The sequence below is a fragment of the Cyrtonyx montezumae genome, unplaced genomic scaffold (assembly GCF_038088225.1).
Source record: "Cyrtonyx montezumae isolate F1298 unplaced genomic scaffold, pur_monq_1.0 scaffold_17, whole genome shotgun sequence".
Taxonomy (NCBI): Eukaryota; Metazoa; Chordata; class Aves; order Galliformes; family Odontophoridae; genus Cyrtonyx; species Cyrtonyx montezumae.
The window spans coordinates 1,064,855-1,085,705 of NW_027071903.1; the positions used below are offsets into that span (position 1 = coordinate 1,064,855).

General features: G+C 35.6%; 1 protein-coding gene across 2 annotated transcripts in view; it reads right to left on the minus strand.

Annotated features, from left to right (window-relative positions):
• Positions 1 to 20,851, minus strand: part of CDH13 (cadherin 13) — a 427,603-nt gene that overhangs the window by 113,829 nt on the left and 292,923 nt on the right. For both annotated transcript variants that reach the window (XM_065733108.1, XM_065733107.1), the window contains exon 7: positions 13,549 to 13,727. In XM_065733108.1, coding sequence (XP_065589180.1) covers positions 13,549 to 13,727 — 179 coding nt within the window. The remainder of the gene's footprint in view (positions 1 to 13,548; positions 13,728 to 20,851) is intronic.

A 20,851-nucleotide genomic window follows, 5' to 3' on the forward strand; every position in this document is an offset into this window, starting at 1 on the left:
AAGTTCTTTGTTCAGTTTAAGAATTATTCAGGCTTATTTGTACATTTCACTTCCTTGTTTTAGTCTTGTTTGACAAATGCAGAATTATGATCAAAATTTGAGGTACATTTCTGTGCCATTTATACTGCAACGACACAAATCTCATGTTGTAAATTTGTTTGCTTAATAGCTGCTATCTTAAGTCAGGATCATGGAGCCCTGTAAAGCCAGGTAAAGACATCTCTAAAAGGAATTTCCTGGATTCTGTATTTCAGTACCATTGAATATAGCACAAGTTATGATGATACACCTTTGAAAAACTTAAACCTGGTAGGAACATAAACAACTCTATGCCTATGAACAGGAAAACCATGCCTTCAGATGAAACACCTATCTGAACTCACACAAATCCATTATTCTGCATATCACAAGCTGATTAGCTGAAAATGGATTTTCCAGTGATTAAAGAGGAAGTAATAAAATGCATTCCTGTCTTCCTCTTTCTATTAGCTCATTTCATATCCTTCATATTTGATATCCACCTGTATTTGAAGAACATTTTCATGTAAAATGTATTTTAAAAATATTACCTCCACATTACTGACACTTGAAATACTGATATGATATTGACATGATTACTCTATTGTCATTTGCTTTACATGAGATAGCTAGGATTAAGAAAATGCAGCTGAATACGACATTCTCATTGCCGTATGATCTGGTTTATTTAAATGATTAAGTATGGAAGAAGCCATCTAATTTCACCCATCACTTTTTTCCTTTAATCATCTGCTTTACTGGTTAAAAAACAGGTGGAGAAAGAATTCAATTTTGTATTCTTCAATACAAAAAACTCACAGATACCTCGATTTCAGATAAGCTTGCACCTTGCTTAAGTTCAAAGACTGGGACTAAAACCAAAGTGTTTGTTTGTGTCCATTTAGAGTGAGCAGATGTGAACAAGTGTTGTAAGTCTATGAACAAATCTGGAAACATGATTTCTGAGCTAACTGCCTGGAGCAATTTTTGAAGCAATTTTCTATAGAAGAGAAGCCTGGATGACTCACCAAAATCTAAAAACAATGTGGATATAATAACATTTCAAACCCTTTCTTGTTTCCATTCTTCTGATATGCTTACATGTGTTGATTTGCATATTTTTTTCCTGAATTACTAAAATTATATCTTTTAAAAGACTAGCGAGATAGAGGCAAGTCTGTGCTAACCTTAAATAGTACCTTATTATGTGAACATCTGGATATACAGAAATGAACAGTTCTTCACAAAAGCCAGTTTTTCAGAAATAGCCTGGAAGATTTTCACCTATTTATTTTTTCATTACATCCACTGATATACCTCACATATGTGACGAATACTGATATCCACTGATGACTGTACCTTCTACATCCCTTAAATGTCTTGTTCTTGTAGGCCTTTTAAAGTATGTGTTCCCTTTTTGATTACTTGCTTTACTTTTTTTAAAACCTTAAAAATAGTAAAGTCATGCATGAAGATTGAAAATTATTTCTAATTCCACAGTGGGAAAACTCACTTTAGATCAAAATTAGTCCTTAAGTTATACCTCTAAAAGTTGGAAGAGGAACAATTCTTAACTCCCAAAACTGCATTTTCTAATAGGTACTTTGCCCGTGGAGGGCCTATTTTTGTTGTTTATGGTGCACTCAGAAGTGCTGTGGGATTCCTTTTCTATTCTACTTCAAATTATAAGTATTTATATAGGATACTGATTTCATAATTTCCTCTTCAATAGGAAGCTTTCCTGTATATTTTTCTTCATTTAGATTCCTTTCTTTACTTATATACATACATGCATAATAACTATTCAAAATTCTAACTTAACACATTTTTTATGTTTTTAAGTGATAGTTGGTGAGTAGTCGCATACTTCTGTATGAGAGGGCTTGTACTACCTAATTTATGCATTTGAACACATCATTCTGGATCACTGAACCCCCATGAGTGAAAAGAAACAGGCATTTTTAAGGAACCACACGACACATCTAAAAACAGAAGTGTTCCTTTCCTCACAACCCATACAGTATCACATCTTTTTCAAATGCCTAAGCTAGGTACAAGTTAATCTTTCCACAAATTCTTGAACAGCAAATACTGACCGCTCAGTCTTTTGTTTTTCCCTCTGCACAGTACTTTCTCCTAGACTTCTTACCCACATGATTATTCATTTCTTAGCCTACACCTTCTATTCTAAACATGAATAATTTTTACCTACAAGTCTCAAACCAGCTATCATATCTCTGAGTGATTACTGTTATGCCAATATATGAACTGGAAATATGTTCATAAGCAAAAAGCTATAACACACTTTCCTAGTTTTCTTCAATATTTATAACATGGTACAAAAAATATGTTTGAAATGATATAAAATATTCTAGTCTGCTTTTCACAGTATTGTATGATTTGTTTTAAAGATACTGACTATTATTTTCTGAAACAGCCTGTGCAGAAAATAGGAAAACAGGAAATAGAAAAGTGTTTAGAAAGTTACTTTTCTTACTACTACTTATTGAAACTTAGAATATCTTGTTTGATCCATTACATTTATCAGTAATAGTCTGAATTATACTATATAATTTATCTTCTCTGGATAGGACTGGAAAAAACAGGCTTTGGTCCAACTAAAGCACAAGGCATCTTCTTATCCATTTCTTCAAAATGTCATATAAATTCTTAATTTATATTCCAAAATCTCTGTCACTTTTCTGTCTTCCTTCTTTGTGAAACAAAAATTACACACTCCTTTCCATAATTTCAAAAAAGAAAAACATTTTGCTTTATCTATTGGAAAGTAATATCTCCTGAATTTAGATCTCATCTGTTCAAGTAGGAGTAACTTACCAAGTCACTAATATCAAATCATCAAATTCTTTTGCCTTCCAGAATTAGCACTAACATGCCAGATCATGTATCACAATTTCTTTTTACCTCATATGTAGTTTGAGGAACTAACTTTGAAGTATGGGGAAAAATAAACTGATACACCGATGCTAGTAGAAAGTATCTAACAGGATAGAAATTTTAATAAAATCTTTTTGAAACCAGGTATTCCTCATCTCATACCTTGAAGGGGTCAGGATCTATTTGAAGGTTTAAATAAAAACAAACCACCAACAAATGTAAGCCATTTACACAGCTTAAAGTCTTGATTTTGTTCTTAGATTATATCCCCTTCAAAGTTGTAAGCCTCCGTTTTTGTAGCTGCTTTAGCAAAAGCTTGCTTTAATTTTATCTACACTTTCCATGTGATGTAATTGTCTTTTCCTTCTGATACACAACAGCTATAACACGATCATATCATATTGCATTGTTTTCCAATTAAAGGCAAACCAGTTACAAAATCAACTCTTAAAGAACCCTCAATGCAAAAAAAAAAAAAGACTTAACACAGCAGTATGTATATACACTTAGGTTTGTATAGATACACATTTTTATGTATACAGAAAGACTACAATTTTCATAGTTCAAGGATCAATTAGCCAAGAAATATATTTTCTGTCAAATCCTTTTCTTCCAGTGCACTCAAAGAGAATTTAATTTGGAAGAATTTCTAGCACCTGAAAGCAGTCCTTAGGTAAAACTCACCCAGTCCTTAATGAATTAGGCAAGATGAAAAATTAACTACAGGCTTGAGGCTATTGCTAGTGGGATTTCTGATTATGTAAGAAACAAACCCTTCCTTCTTACTTTCTGGGAAGATCCACATTGTTGATGATGATACAGCCCTGAGAGGTTTTGTTGTTTTTTTTTTTTAATTTTTTTTGCAAGGTAGAAGGTACTTTCAACTGCGTCATTCTGTTCTTGGGAGGAAATCAATTCCCTTTACAGAGCCCTGCACAGTGAATCCAGAGTGCCTGTACAATCAGATACATTACAACTGCTGCCCTGTAAGGTAAAAGATTTTTGCCAGCCCTATCTGATACTCTGCTGCATGATGAAACGGAGCGTAACTTTTCAGGACTTTGATTTTGAAAACAGTGCTGCACCAAAATTTTCACATGTAAGCTCCATATTGGATTTCTGAAAAAGCCTTCAGGCACTACACATGCTTGAAAAAAAGAAACAATTCCACATCAGTAAAGCTATATATATGAAGTGGCAGTAAGTCAGGAACCCAGGGGAGGATTACCCAAAGCAGCCAAGCTAAGGGAATAGCTTAGTAGTCCCTTGCTTTGATGATTTGCTTCTTGTCCCCTCTGCTAAGACAGTTTCATCCCATTTCTCATGTAGCATGTTTTTAAGACATTAGATGCTCCTGTCATCTCAGGAACCTAGGAGAACCTAGTTTACTGATGGAGCAAGAACCTAACCCAGCAGGAGATGAAGCTTGCTGGGTTAGGTTCTTGTTCAGTCTATAAGCTAGACAGGTGTACAGAGAGATCTATGGAACATAAAAGATGAGGGGTAGGAAAGCATTCTTCTGGGAAAACTTCAGGCACACAGAGGGGAAGTTAGGCAGGAAGGCACATTACTCTTTAATGCAAAGGAACTGCTGCAAGCACAGCCAAAACCAAACATACAACGATTTCTAACATCTTCTAATTGGACAGGCTGAAACGTAATCTCCTTCAATTGCTGAAATCTTCTACCTGAATCACACACCACTTGCTTCTCTGAACCTCTCACAACCTTCTCTTCGGCCAGATCACTAAAAGCAATGCTTTTACCTATTGTTACCTGAAAGTGCTACCTTTTAAATGTGGAGAGATGACTGGGTACAGAGCCTAGTGATTATTTCTCCTTTGAGGCAAGATGATACCTTAATGCTATAATTCAGCACTGGTAAGAAATCAGAAGACTAGCAAAAAGCCTTGCTTCCTCTAATTCCCCCGTTCAGCTACACAGCTGCTTGTGACCTGCTGCAAAGCATGCCACAAGAATCAAGGGAGACAACATCCCAGTTACTCATGAAGTCCGCATTAGATCTATATTAACTTCATCACAAATTTTACCGTCTTCCTCTTGTGTTCCCAAATATGTAATGACGTTAGTGGAAATCTCTGGACTTCCAGGTACTAGAAGGCACACTTCTGACAAACTCCCTTGAAAAATGTCTCCTACTGCACATCTAACAATTATCAACTATAAAAGCATTTAAGTCAATTCAGAAATAATGATATAAGCAGTGTTAGAAATAGAGATATTAGAGCAAACATCTACATTAAATCCCTACAGACTGACTCACACATTCTCAGCATTGAAAACAAACATGTATGACAGTCATGGCATAAATGCCATTGTTCTCTGTGAAATTTAGATTAAGCTATAGAGAAACTCCTAAGGTTTGAAAACTGAAAACAAAAGTATGAAGGAAGAAAATTTAATTAGAACCGTTAGTCCATTTGAGGACTGCAGAACGAGTGTAAATGAACTTAGAAAACTATTGAGATGTGTGCCTCCCATAAGAATATGATTCCGTAACTTGTATTCAGGGTTTTTATAAGAGAAATTCAGCAATAAACCTAAACTGAACTGAAACCAGCTTAATTTTACAGCCTAGTTGGTGCTAATACCAGATATTCATTTCTCCCAACAAGAAACAAACTATAGCTGGACATCAAACATGACACAACTACTTGCAAAGGTGCAGAAGACCAACTAAAACAAGGTAAAAATCTTTATATCCATTTTTAATTGCTGAACTTTCTTTAGAATTACCAGTACATCTGTGAGTTATTAAAAATATCTGCAACTGATTAATTTAATAAAATACTGTGGAGACACTGAACAACTCCTGTATACGCGTCCTAGAAGAGTCCCATCTCTCTCTGAAAACTGCAATCAAAAATAATTTCCAATTAAAATACTTTCTGACAAGAAGAAACTTAATTTAAATTTTAGCTGTAGGACGAAAGGAGAACAAGCAATGTCATGTTTCATTTTCTTCAGCTTGTCACTTCAATTCTCTTTTGAGAAGGACTTATTTTCAGATGATATAATTACAATCCTGAAATGGCAGTTTTAAATATACATGACAGATGTTTATTAAATTGAAATACATTTGGAATAAAATTTACTTTCCCCCTCTTCACTGCAGAAACAAAGGCCAGATTCCAGGGCCTCTTTCCATTGCTGCTCCTCAAAACTGAAAAATATTCAAGACTATCAGTAGAATTTTGCCCTATTTCAGAGATTGTAATTCTTCTACCCAGCTACCCACTGCCATACATCCTACTATACCTGCAGTGTGCATGTTGCCTGCTCTGTCTAAGCATACTTCTAAACTTAATGCAAGGCAACATCTGAGTAGGAATGCTATAAAGAGAAATTAAGGGGGCAAGTGTTTTCCATAGTACATTGTAAACAACATCACGTCCAGGGCAGGTTGTGGTCTACTATTCTAAAAATTATAAAGTACATACTGATGGAAAAAATAGCCTAAGTTCATCACGTATTACATGTCTTAAAGGAAAACTCAACATTCATGAAATACTGCTCCATGGTTCCACAAAATACATGTCTTACATGTCAGAATTAATATTTTAGATGGAGGTATCTATTTAAAAATGGGGTTATAATATGGCACTAACTTAGTGCTTACAAATCACTTTTGAGTGAGCAATATCTTGTCTTAGGAGTGATTTATATTTGGTTCTGAAGTCATGCGCTTATACTTGTTCTGCAGGGAGAAGGATGCTTTATGGATTTCCACTCAAGGAAATTTAGTTTGCCATGGAAAAATAAAATTTCATTCCACCAGACAGAACACATTGAAGATGTCAAAAGCAAAATGGAAAAAGTAATCAGCAAAATTGAATTATATGCGTAGAAGACAGCATTTTGATCACTGACAATTCAGTGATTTTCCAGCAAGTGAAAAAAAATCATGCGGAGAACTTTCATAACCACATCAAAAAAGAATAACACATATGAAGAAATGACCAGCTTCCTGTGGTAAGTTGATCTTTTCTAATTCCACAGCAGTCAACCATATGATTGCATGAGTTCATTTATACTTAAGGTTTCGAGCTTCTGAAATGTTTCTATACACATAATAAGGGAAAGTGGTGCTTGTGGTTTGTTATCCTTTTAAGCCTACCTTACGTATTTCAATACCACAACTGATGTACAGAAATTCTGTCACTACAGATTTATGCAAATCATAATTTTTAATGAAGATCTTTTTTGGAAGTTCTGGCAGTAGAAAACGTTTATTATTCTCAACCTGAATGATACTACTGATATTATGACATATAATCTTTATTTTTATTCATCTCTTTTGCACAACCTCTTTCAAAGCTGAATGATAAATGAAATTTTATCATCAGAATGGTAACTGAAATTACCCTGACACAGAAGAAGTTTCTACCCTACTGCAGGCACTTAAGATTAAATGCTAGAAAATTCATCATAAGTTTAACTTCAGATGAGCTTGTCTCTCACCATAAAGCACTTTCCACCTCTGCCCATTCATTCATGAGCTACAATTATTACTGGGAGCATTATTCTACCCTTTTTAATTTTCTAATATTTAAAATAGAGTAGATTACAGAATAATCTCTGAAGAGCTACCCAGAGAACCACTGCTTTCCATATTCACAGGCATCAGAAAATATAGCATAAGAAAAGCATTAATCAAGAGTAAAGGATGAATACTTTAATACTTTGTTTATCTTATATTCTGAAAGGCAAGGAAATGAGATATTGCCATATCTGTCATGAAAATATGTAGTACTACTGTAGAAACCAAAGTCCAGCTATGGGAAAAGCTAAAACAAGGTAAAAGAGTGCAAATGGGAATTCTGTCAGAGAAGGCATGACAAAAAGATACAATTATTCCAACTCAGGATATGCTCCAAGGTATACATTTTCCAACAAATCACAATAAAAATGAATATTTTAGAGGTTAATACGAAGATCAAATGTGAAATGCATTTGCTGAAAAGATTAATATCTTTTCATTAAAAATGAGAGTGTACTGTTGGTTCAGCATTTGCATTTAGATCGAGTAAGTAATAAGTATATTGACTGCTTAACACACATCTCCAAAACGGAAAATATGGATGAAGTGGGCAGTGTCCATCGGCAGAAGTGGACAAGTTTCTGTTATCTGCTGCTTTCCCTTCAGAGAGCTTGCACTCCATCAACAAGAACCCCATGATTCACTGATCACAGCAGAACTGGGGGAATACTGTAAAAGAACATTCATGCAAGCATTTATTCCTTCATGCATAGCACGCTGGTGAATATGCATCAGTGGACTACTGTTGATATGAAAACGTGCTTGCCAGTACGCATTAACTCATCAGTGTACAAACAGGAATGGGTATTTACTAGTTGCTACACACTTTCACGTTGCAATTGTTGTTTAAAGCTTAGAGCCATTCAGTTAATTGAAAGTCTCAGTCAACTAATGCATGATTGCAGGTAACCTACATAAGCATCAGCAGGAAGTACTGGAGTCACTCCAGGTTCCTTGTTGTTTATGGCATGAGGTTATCACAGCTCCATGCTTTCAAGCAATAAAGAGAGGAAAGGGTAGATACGATGTGAATAATGATATCTTGATATACCAAGATTGATTCAAAAGCAAAACATATAGGAGAAGCTTCTGAAATGGTGGCATGGCTTTGCACAGATGTGTCGATTGCTAATCTCACTGAAGAATATGCATTTTTATGTAACTGAATCCAACCCAAAATTTGTAAGGATCAGATAATACTTGAATTGGTTTTCCTGAGAAAAGTTGTTTAAAAACACGTCCGAATATAGCCCAGCATGCTGCAGATATTAAAAAAAAAAATCTTTTTTAAATTTGAACAGAATTAAGTGCAGCAGTTCCTATCAAAAGCAAAAGCATATTACATCTCAGACAGAAGAGTAAATATTTCCCTTAACTGTGATGGCAGCTTTCTTGTAGTATTAGAGTCATGCAAAATTCATACAAATCATACAGCTATTTTCCTACTGAGCAGGCACCTGTAACACTGGCAAAACAGCATTGTGGGTGAGCAGAAAAACTGATTACTGTTTCATACAGGAAATTTAAGAGCTGACGCTAAAAGAATACAAGTGTTTTCCCCTCCTGTGTATAATATTTATTTATTTCAACTGCAGAGAAGTGTCAGTTGGAAATAAACTGTCCAACCCTAAAACTCAGGATACTTCCTCAAGATTGCTTTCATTTTTAATTTTTTACTCTGTTGTGTCCTATTTAGGGTCACTTAGACCACCCACTTTCATAAAGGGCATCCTTCTTCTCATCTAATAGATCAAATGCATTCTCCAACAGATATTTGGAGGTATAATTTGCTCCCCAGCACTCTTCAATCTTTATCTCTGTCACGTTCAAGGATGCTGAATTCCCACAAGAAAAAAGGTGCACATCAATCTTCAAAAATGTGTCCTTACACACCTTCTGAAAATGAAAATGGATGTTCTTCGATAAACTAACACAGTTGCAAACCTTGAAAGTCACACGTTTTTGGAAACAATTTTGAATCTGAAAAATCTATTAATGAAAATAAGCTAGAAAATTCAGACCATACAAATCCTGAGGGGTGCTGAGCCTTCCTTTGGAGACATGAAGCAGTCTTAGCTTCCCTAAGCGGATGCCAATAGGAATCAAAAGCACTCTGTAGCTTGGTGGGTATAATGCCAGATATCTATACACACTCTTTTTTTTAATAATAGAGAGAAATAGCTTCTCATTTAGTATTTTTATAGGTGATACAGACACTATGGAAATAGATCCAATGTTGTGAAATATCTGTGCTAAATTAAACATCCATTCAAACTTTCTGAACAATCAAGAACTATCTCCAAATATTAAAGTTGCTGGAAAATCCTTATTTATCAAAACTGGCTGTAAGGTCCTAAGATCCATCTTCTCAATTCACAAAATGTTGATACCGTGTCACATCTTACATACTTTCAAACAATGAAAATAAAACAGAGGTTGGAGATCTGACAAAGCAAAGATCTGAGAACTCCTTTCTATTGTAGAAAGAAAACAGTCTTAAAAAGGAGGGCAATGTTTTTCACTTAACATATTCCTTCTGCAGTGTTAGAATGGAAAATCTTAGGCGAAGTGTTTGAAGGAGAGAACTCTTATCACACCTGAAGTGCTCCTATCTCCATACACTCAGTTTTTCAGGAAGCCTCACAACTGTGAGTCATAGAATAAATTTTGAAGGTTTGTAGGAATCTAATTAAATTTTCTTAATTTTAAATCAATACTGTGTTGCTAGAAGGATGATCCAGACTGAGGTTCATCAGAAACCAGTTCATTTTTTTTCCTTCTTTTTGTTTTAAAAATCATCTACTTAGAACTCATTTTTCATCCTAAAATATTACCAGAAATGTTTGATTTTTGTCTTCTTATCCCTATTATCAACATAGATGTTTATTTATGCATGCTGTGTTCCCTCCACATATTTTTAATCAGATATAAAAACTAAGCTCTCTAGATGCCCAAACATTGTTTTACTTCAGGGCACAAGCCTTTTTATTCTTTGCACTGAAACAAAAATTTCTGAAGCTATTTCGTGGCAAATGCTCTGAAAATGTTGAAGTGTTAAAAAAAATAATATAAACTGTACATTACATTCAAAACTTGCCAGACACCTGGCATCTCCAAATCTCAGTATCTCCTATTAAACAACAAACCCTGCTTCCTGCTTTCTTGGATATGCAAACATGAAAGAAACCATAGTTAAAAATCATATTAATACATAATGAACAAAAAAAAACCCAAAACAATTTAAACGCTGTTGACTTGTCTTAAACAGCTCTGAAAGTTGCCCCAAAGCATAAAAACCTATGATTATGACTATTGACCGGTACTGGGTTTTATGATTCAAGCACAATAAATACAGCTAACAAAAGATGAAAAAAATCACAAGCAACTGATCCGCTTTGAAGTTCAAGTAAAATCTAGGAGAAGTTGCTGTTTGAATTTGCAATCATGATTTAGTAGATTAACAGAGCCTTCCCCTCCCCCCGCCCCAGTTTCTGAAGGAGTGGAAAACTCCAGCAGAAATCTCCCCATAAAAAATCCATGTGCATCTTCATGAGCTACACCCAGTTACACCTCACAATACTGCTGACTATGATCACAATCATCAAAAAGGACCAGCTGTGTTGTCCGCATTCATTTGCTTTTCCAAGGAGTTAATAGAAAACTTTAATGAGCAACTTGCTGTTTTCTATCCTTATATACTGTAACACATTATTTCTGAGATGCTGACAAAAGAAGGTTAGGAGCTGAAGAGAATAGGCAAAACTGTTCCTTCCCACTGTTCACTAAAGCTGTTTCATGGGAGCTTTGCTGATCTATCGTTTAATGCCTCTATATACATTTTTTGTCCCCTGTTCTTATACAAACAAGGTTTATATAGAAAACACTATTTCTTTTTCCCATCTATGATGCACTTAACAGAAGGTTCTGATAAATAGCCTTTAAGAACTACAAAGCTTCACCAGAGGAAACATAAGGCAGTAATGTCAGCTGATATTCTACAGAAGAGTGGAAAGCCAGATTCCCAGCATCATGAAAATCACTTTTTCCAAAATGCACATACTTTTGTCCCTAAGCAGTAGCTGGACAGATGTATTATGCTCCAGATGCAACTCCTGTGTCCGTATCCAATGCAGACAATGCTTTCACAGTAATTCAATTTCATGAGCTATATACATATGGAATATCTAAATTATCTATAGTATCAAGATTATGTTGGTACTCAGAATCGATACTGTTCTGAACATTAGGTCACTTGTCCCCAAAACTATTTTTTACAATTGAAAATAGATGTTGAATATTTTTTGCGCATGGATAGTTACGAGAAAGAATGCACAGCAACCACTGCATACATGTGGCATACACAAGCAGGAAGTGGAAGAAGAGGTTGAACCCACTAAAGATGACAGGACACAACACAACATCTTGAAAAGAAACAGAAAACTTTTTATGAAGCCTTTCAGTAGACATGTCAGTATTGGAGTGCACTTTAACAGCAGATAATACTTGTTTTCACTGCTAAAGTTTTACACAGCTCTATATTTTGGCTCAAAAAAAAAAAAATCATTCAGAATTTATGGCAACAATAAAAATTACTTCCCACTTTCAACAAGATTGCAGTTTCCCACATCACCATCAGAAGTAAAAGTACTGAATTGACTATTATCAAAAATTGTGAAGAATTCAGATCTTGACTTCTGGATCTACTACCCAGTTGTAATACCAGTTCAATTGAGGCCGAGTTTCTTACATGGAGATAGCATTATTATTTCATGAATCACCAGTGACCTTTGGAAGACACTGGAGAAAGCAGGCACATTCATTCCCTTCCATTGATTTTCTAATTTTGAGTAAATTGGCCTAATCTGGGGAACAGTTATCTATTAGGAATAAGAATACCTAAAGTGACTTTAAAAACAGAATGAAGTTTTTGAATGGAAAAAATGAAGTTAGAAGGTAAACTTGAGGCAAAGAGGTGGTGATAGCATACTACTTAATTTTGGCATGGGTCTGTGGCCAGCCACGCAAACAAGAAAGAAATGAAACCCCTCTGAAATTAAAAGTGAGATCTACAGTCTTAAAACTTGGTTTTACTGCAACTTGTGTCTAGAATATGCATCTATTTTACCCAAGAAATATCTCATGCTGGAAAAACTTGCAGAAAAATTACTCCTATAAGACATGACTATCATTTTCATCTAGTTAAGTAACAGCATGCTGAATATAGACAACATTCAATAATCCTGTATCTAATGAACTTAAAGTTCAGTAAAGCAGTACATACACTGAAAATGCAACAAGGTTGATGAGTAAAGAGTTCAGGACTTTGGTTTCCTCGGGGCAGACAGCAAAACTCCCAATCACCTCAAGGATCCTTAGGGTATGCAAGCCTATGTAATTAAGGGAACCACTGATTTACACAGTAACTATTTAGGTCATCATTGTGTTGTCATCCAGAACTTATGCACTCTGATAACTACTAGTTCATTCTCTTCTAAACCTGAAATGATTATATCTATACTTCCTTTGCCATCATTTCACACACTTGCTATGTTAACGAACAGTAATCAACATAGATTTTGGCACTACGGTTTCATCTTAAAGCTACATGCAGATTGTCTGTCCCTTTACTATTCCTTTCTTAAACTTTCATGATGTACTAAGTATGGACTACTGCATTAATTATTCCACCGAGTCCTCAATAAAAACACACTTCTAGAAAAGGCTTTAAAGCACTGACTGTAACAATCTCATAGCAAGCCAAGCACACAATTAAGACTTATTTCTTTGGCTGTCAAACAGTTAATTGGTTACTCAAGGTTGACCTTCATTTATTTTTGGGATCTTAGTTCTCATCAGCTAACACTAAATGTCTTACCCAACACTGACAAATCATTCAATTTATAAATAGTGATCACAACATTTAATTTCTTTCACCAAAATAAGAAATAAAAAGAACACTGTGAAAGAATCCTCACAGCTGAGCATCCAAACCTCCACCCTCACAGTAATCCTTGTCATTTCACAAAAGGTTATAAGGACATTCAGATATCATCTGGTGATAGGAAACTTACCTCACGATCCAGCAGTACAGGTGACACCACTGTAACAATATCTCCCTTTTCTGGGTCAATATAGAACATATTTGGGGAAGGTTTGGTAGGCGTCTGCTTGAGGATGTTGTACCGCAGAAGAGCATTGTCTGTGCTAGCGTCATCAGCATCAAAAGCTGTCATCCTCATCACAGTTGTTCCTAAGGGAAAGGTGGACAGACAACAGAATGCAGTAGTCAGTAAGCACATTTATTATTCTGCTTTCAAACACAAAAACCAGACGAGTACACAGCAGCTACCTCATCATGGCCACTAAATAGTTTCATACGATAGTTTGTGATTGCATTTTTCCTATTTTTACTTGCTGCTGAGCTAACAACAAAAACTACTGTTTCTGGTTTGCAGCAAACAAATGACTAACTTAAATACCCCATATTTGTGTGCTTCCTTGGTGCCCGCATAAATAACATCATCACTAGAGCATCCTCCACGCTTTAAATTCTTAGAGTATGAAGTCTACAGGATCTCCCTGGAGAAGATGCCGAAGCAATGCTGAAATAACTGAAAGGTCTCTATTTGCAGTTTGTGCAGTTTTGCACTGTTTCAAAATTGGTTGGACATTTTAAGCCTTCTGCCAATATGACAGATTTTACCATGACTAAAGCTTACAGAATTCTAATTCAAACATACTCCTGGGCTTACTGCATCTCTCTGAACACTTTATTGCTTGGCTATCTTTAGAGTACTGAAGTTGCTTTTACTACAAAATCCTATAGCATACAGTCCTGCTACAGAGAGCAACAGGGTGCATACCAGTGATTGCACAGTCATAAATGAATTTAAAGAGAAAAAAAAGCATTCTTCTACAGCATGGTTAATGCAGAGACAACTGAGAGCTGTCAATATTCTTGTTAACCAATGGAGCACATACTCCCACAGCACAAGATCAAGTCTTCTCCTCTCTCTTGGACAGGAGCACCAGAGGTGACAGTTTTATCAGACCATTTTTTATTTGTTTTGTGTAGTGGGAATCAAAGAAAGGAAGTAATTAGACAGTGGGGATGAATGCTGCAATATGCACCCCCTAGACCACTCCAATTTTTCAGTCAGTCTATAGGTATAAACATACATGTTCCTTTTTAAATCTAACTAGAAGCAACATATAGTCACACCAAAACTAGAGCATTTCTGGTAATATTGACCTGAACAAAGAGTAAAGTCCTAATCAACTCAACAGTCACAACAAAATCAGCAAACTAGTTTCAATTGTAAATCAAAGTTAAGTAACAAATTAGTGCAAAAGATATTTGTGTAAGGTGTTACTAATAGGGAAGGTAAGGAAGTATTTGCTCTTTTGCCTAAAATTCTCAACCAAAACAATTTAATCAAATCTCATCAACTATCTAATTTCCATTTAAGCAGCTTAGCATTCAAAATGTATCATTTAACACATGAACCACAATGTCAAAGTTAATTACAACTCTTTGTAAGCATTCGGTTCATCTGTATTGGCTAACTCTTTCCCCACTGACTTTCAGCAGACAATTATCTTTATAATATCATGATGAAAGCAATTTCAAATACAATATTTTCATTTCATACCGAATATGTCAAACTATATGACCTATCCACAGTATCCCCATAGTTTTAATCCAGTGTTGTGGTTTTGGCACAAAAGACTTTCTAGTAGAGACAAGGCTTAAGTCATTACACTGCCTGCAGAACAGAAATGTTATTCATCTATGATGTTAAGCAATGAGCTTCTATTCTTTGTGAAAGTCTTCCAGCACAGATCACTTAAACTCAAATGAAGTGAAATACTGCAGTAAAGCTATAAGCAAAACCAAATAATTTATAGACTAAAATAGCAACTGTTAAACACACTGCCACGTTTGGATATGTTTCTTTTTAGCTTTTTTTTTGGTGTGTGCTTCTTTGAGTACAAAGTATTGGCTCTCGTGACCTTGAGTAGAAGCTCTCAAAGGTTTTGCTTCATTGCTACGTCAGACAGAGCTACCCCCTAGAGAAATAGAACAGATCTGACAGCACGTTGGTTTTATTCACCAGTGATTAAAGGTCAGACAGCTCAAAAAGAAGCCTGCTACTGGATGCCATGCCACGTTTTCCAATATTACAAGATGATTCTAGCCCTGATATTTTCAGCTACTTTGTTTGAGACTTCTTCAAAAGAAGAAAAAATAACTTTTCTATTTTGATGGATGAGTATTCATCTCTTTCTACAAGAATGAGGAACTTGTGGCACATAAATGTATTTTTTTCAAATGTGTTTATTGCATTTGAAGATGATTATTTATTTTCATGTTAGATAGCATTTTTCACAAAGGTCTCCCAAGTCACAAGTCTTCACTGAAGTGAATAAGAATTAAAGCAAATCTTCAAGGAATCTTAAAGAGTGCTCAAATAAAAGTGAAATTCAATGATACTTGGTATTGTCTCTCGAAAAGCACAATTTAACAGGATGCTATGCTCTTCAAGTGCATTGTATATATTTTAAATAAAATATAAACTCCTATCATTATTAATCTACTGCATGAGTTATTCAGCAGAGTTTTAGAATATGATTGAAATTGCACACTCAGGTAGAAATCTTACTTACACAATTCTTCTAGACTATTATACTGAAATACCTCTGAAGACAAGGCTGCAGATACAGATTTTAAAATCTGATGTAAATCCAAAAATCTCTAGTTACTCCAGCATAAAACTGGCTCGATAGAGTAGCTGAATACAATTCCAATTTGTCAGCTACAGTTCTTTAAGCTTTCTATTCACTGGACATCTTATTCTGTGTAACAATTCCTTTGCTGCAGAGGGATTTAATATAATCCAGCAACTCAAAAAGAAAAAAAAGAAGTCTTTTGCATCATTTTGCATAGATGCATTAGCCCCAGTAGGAAAGAAGTAGATAATTAGTTCCATTTGTTTTTATTTTGCCTCTAAGGTTTGGAGATATTAGTATCTTACTAACCATCAAGGTGGCAGATGTGCTTAAAAGTTATTCTATCCTCACAAGTTCACATAACAGATGTAAAAATGCATATAAAACTTCTTGTTAGATGTCATTATATATTATTACAGTCTGCCTAAGATTGTATCTGCTTTTGGTTCATGATCAACACGAAGAATTACAACTCTTTAAACATCACCTATACACCTTTATCACTCCACTAACCACAGTCAAATAGCGATGCTAAAAACAGAAAGGAAACCTTAAACTGAGTAGAAAATTGGTACTCTGCTTCAACTGCCATGCTGAGAGTGGCTTGTACTCAGCAGCATCTCATTGTCTCGCCCTCATAAGCATGCTCGCAAACCAACCGACATTCATTGTTGTCCATTCATTTCAAAACACAGAGGTACATATTTTATTTCATTAAAACAAAACAAACAGCACTCACATACACAAAAATTAGAATGTGTTGGCACCTCAACAACAACAACAAAATCACAGCAGCTTTAAATCCAGAGTTAAGGCATATTCCAAGGACATTCTGTAGAAGGCCAACAATTGTATTTCCAGGTAGGAACTTGACTGTCTCTGTTAGAGTGTTCACAGAGAGTGCACTTGACCATACATTTTAGGATGAGCCACCAGAAAGACTTAAGTTTAGAGATCTGACTCCTTAAAAAGGAGCTGCACTAACTTTTATTTTAAAAGGCTCTACAACATATATCCGGTCCAAAAGTGTTTAAATCAAGATGCATGCTTCCTCAGTATTACTTCTTCATCATAAAGTTTTATTCTTCATAAAAGATTCATTTCCCCAGACCCATAAACTGACTACTTCTAATTCAGTGTCATTTTATAAATACTTCCATTTCTGGCATCAATCAAACGCAGCTGGCTTTCAAACCACAAAACAACAGCTTGCTACATTATCATGTTAAACAATATATATTAACTTATCAAGCTGAGGAACAAATGTCTGCAAAATCAGCAACTTTCAAGTTCTGCTGATGATGCTCAGATATTCACTGAGGCAGTCTCACCCGGAAAAGGTACTGTTATTCCATGGTGCTTTTCAATATTTGTGCTTTATTTGTCACACCCTCTGGGCAGTTTAACTATTACCATAATCTCTCAAATCCTCTGCTTGCACCTCTTCTCCTTGTTCCCCATCGATCCAGCACATACACCACTAGACAAGTCATTGTTTCAAATGCTGCAGCTATCAATCTGTTGATTGCACATTTGGCCTGTAAGCCAGCTTGGAAGTATTGGCAAAAACCTCCCCTTAGGCATTAAGACGTAAAGCAAAATGCTTGCACAATTTTGTGGTGATTGGAGCAGATGGTTTCTTGGTAACTGTTGTTATTTTACTTCTTGACCTTTCTTTTTCTTTTCCTGTCCCTCCACCCCCCTTCATTCCCCCCCCCCCCCTCTTATTTATTTTTTTACTGACAATATGCCAGGAGAACACTGAGAGCATTTCAGTAAATGGTTGAAATTACTACTAAAAGCCTCATCCTTTTTTTTTTTTTTTTTTTAAAACGTTGTCTTTATAATTCATCTGCCAGGCTGGCTGAGGATTTTTGAGCCCAATTCATTTTGCAGTTTTTACACAGCACAACTGTTCTACATCCTATTCCCACTCAGCTGATGAAGCAGCAGGTTTTGTCATTCATAACTGAATGTTGTACCAATACATGTTGTACTCAGGTCTACAATTTTTCTGGGGTCTTGCAGAGCAGTACAACCATTTTCAGTTCAGTATTTCAACATGACTTATTGAACATTTACTGAGGAGTTACTTCCAAAGGTCTTATCTGGCAAAACACAGGGTTTAGTAACTTTTTCATCCAGTTGAGATTAATCTCTTCTGCTTATTTCTCTTGCTGCGTATAAGCGCAGTTTATTGTGATTAAAAATAATGAATTTACAAAAAGGACTGGAATGTGGGTGTCTTAGAAGATGAAAACTAGCCTTAAAATATTATCCAATTTAAGTACTGAAAGATTTTATCAGAGTTACAGTGATAAAAATCTTCAGACTACAGAGTTACGTTGTTTTAATCTCAGTGTATGTTCAGCTCACTAAATGCCTTATGCATGTACAAAGAAAAATGTCTGTTTTCATAACCAACATGATCAGTGTGCCGAATTTCTATTTACAACTTCTTAAAAAGTTCAGGTGTATCCCTGTCTATAAAAAATAATCAGCTGCACAGCAGTATACTTTAAAGAAATAAAGCTATCTTATTCCCAAGGAGAGCAGAGAACAAGAAGTTAGAAGAAAAAAGAGGAAAACAAGAGTGTTCTTAACATCTCTAAAGCACTGTACATCTATTGCTGTAGAAATAAACCCAACAGCTCTTAGAACACGAAGTAAAGGAGGAAAGCCTCCTGACTCGTACACCTATCATAACTAATTACGTTTGGCTGTCATTTTGTACTTTAAAGACAACAAGCCCCAGGGAAGCAAAACAAATAAAAGAAGAAAGGCCTATTATGTCTCCAATCAAGTGCATTTGAATTGCAAGTACAGTTATTAACTTACACATGTTATTAAAAACTGGAAGGCTTTTCTCAATAGAGAAGACATTTAGCAGGAATTAATGACTTTGGTCTTTTAGCATATCTTGAAATTTGCATGGGACAATAACTTCTGCTCCACAGGACTTTTTCACAACATCTACATAGACGTCCAGCAAATGTAGGATAAATTAACTATCTAAGCTGGAGTTTAGATGTCATCGCTGATCAGCACACCGTGCATGCCAACATGTTGCAGTCAGCAGAAGTGAAGAGATCACAGAATCACAGAATTGAAGAGGTTAGAAGGGACCTCTAGAGATCATCTACTGCAACCACTCCCCTGCCAAAGCAGCTCCCTAGCCCAGGTTGCACAGGTAGGCTTCCAGGCAGGTCTTGAACATCTGCAGAGAAAGAGTCTCCACCACCTCTCTGTGCAGCCTGTGCCAGTGCTCCATCACTGCACGGTGAATTTCCCATGAGAAATGGACTAGTTCACATGGGAACAAATGTCAAATTGCTATTCATACAGGAAAGAAACTTTAGCAATGTTAAATAGAGATGAAGAACTGTGAAGAATGCTATCTATAATGTGGCCAAAAAGCACAGAAATTGAAAAAAGAAATATTGGGAGATTCTTTGTTGAACATAATGGTACAATAGTAAATATATGCAGGCAGGATGATCATTAGCAATACTAACAAAACTTTTCTCATGAATAATACTGCTTTTTAGATAGAAGAAATTACTCACTGACGTCGGGGGCTTTTTGAGAATGGTTTACTTCTAGTATTGTCTCTAGAGACACCATAGGGTACACCTGACATAGAGACACCTGACTGAAAGCAATATTAAGAGCTCTCAGGTACCACAACTGCAGGCAAGATGTTGATATATATGAAATACCAGTAAGTGAATTTGCATTAGTTGAAGTGATGTGACATAGATAATAACATTTGCTAAGACTGATATATTTTCCCAAATAGGATTCTGCCTAAACTTTGTAACAGCAGCAAAAACAGTGCACACTCATGTTTGCTTTCCTTTTGACCAGTAAAGTCTATTAAGAAAAGGCATGAATTACTTTCTGGATCGTGACCATAAGCTATAAAACTCCCACTGTTCTAATATTCTAACTGCCAATTCATAACATAATCTTACGTGTCACATAACATAACTCATAAAGCAATATAACACATTCTCTTGAAGTGAAAGGTTTAATGTAAAAGATGATATGCACTGAACGTCACAAAGCAGGTGAATATGACAGAACAATGATTTATGTGCAAGAGAATTGCTATCCAGCATACAAAGAGGAGGATTCAGCCCTAGATACACTCAGAAAACAGAGGACCCACATTCTCTCCAGAGCTTAGTTAGCAAAAGATGTCAGTCAGAAAATCACAGGAAATAAAGACCATATGATACATTAAAATACCACAGAATTCAGCTCCATAAAAACAATGCAGGACTAATCTTGAAGAGATAGAGCATATTGACTTCTTTAACCTGAAAACCTCAAATGAAATTTCCACAGTCTCTACGTGACTTATCATCATGATGAATGCATTTGGCAAACAGCTGCCAGAAAGCAAGTTCAAATCCTAAAATAGCCAAAAATAGCCATCTACACTGTAGCCTGTCACCAGGAGTGGAGAGCAAGGATGCTTAGCTGTTTCCCCTGACTCTTATAAAAATTTCATAGGTAAAATGTCCAAAATCTGACAGCTCCTGCCTAGAGTGACCTTTGAATTTACTCAGGCCTTTGATCTGAACTGTTTGACAGCTGAAATACTTTGACAAAAATGCTCACAACTCAGAATTCACCATG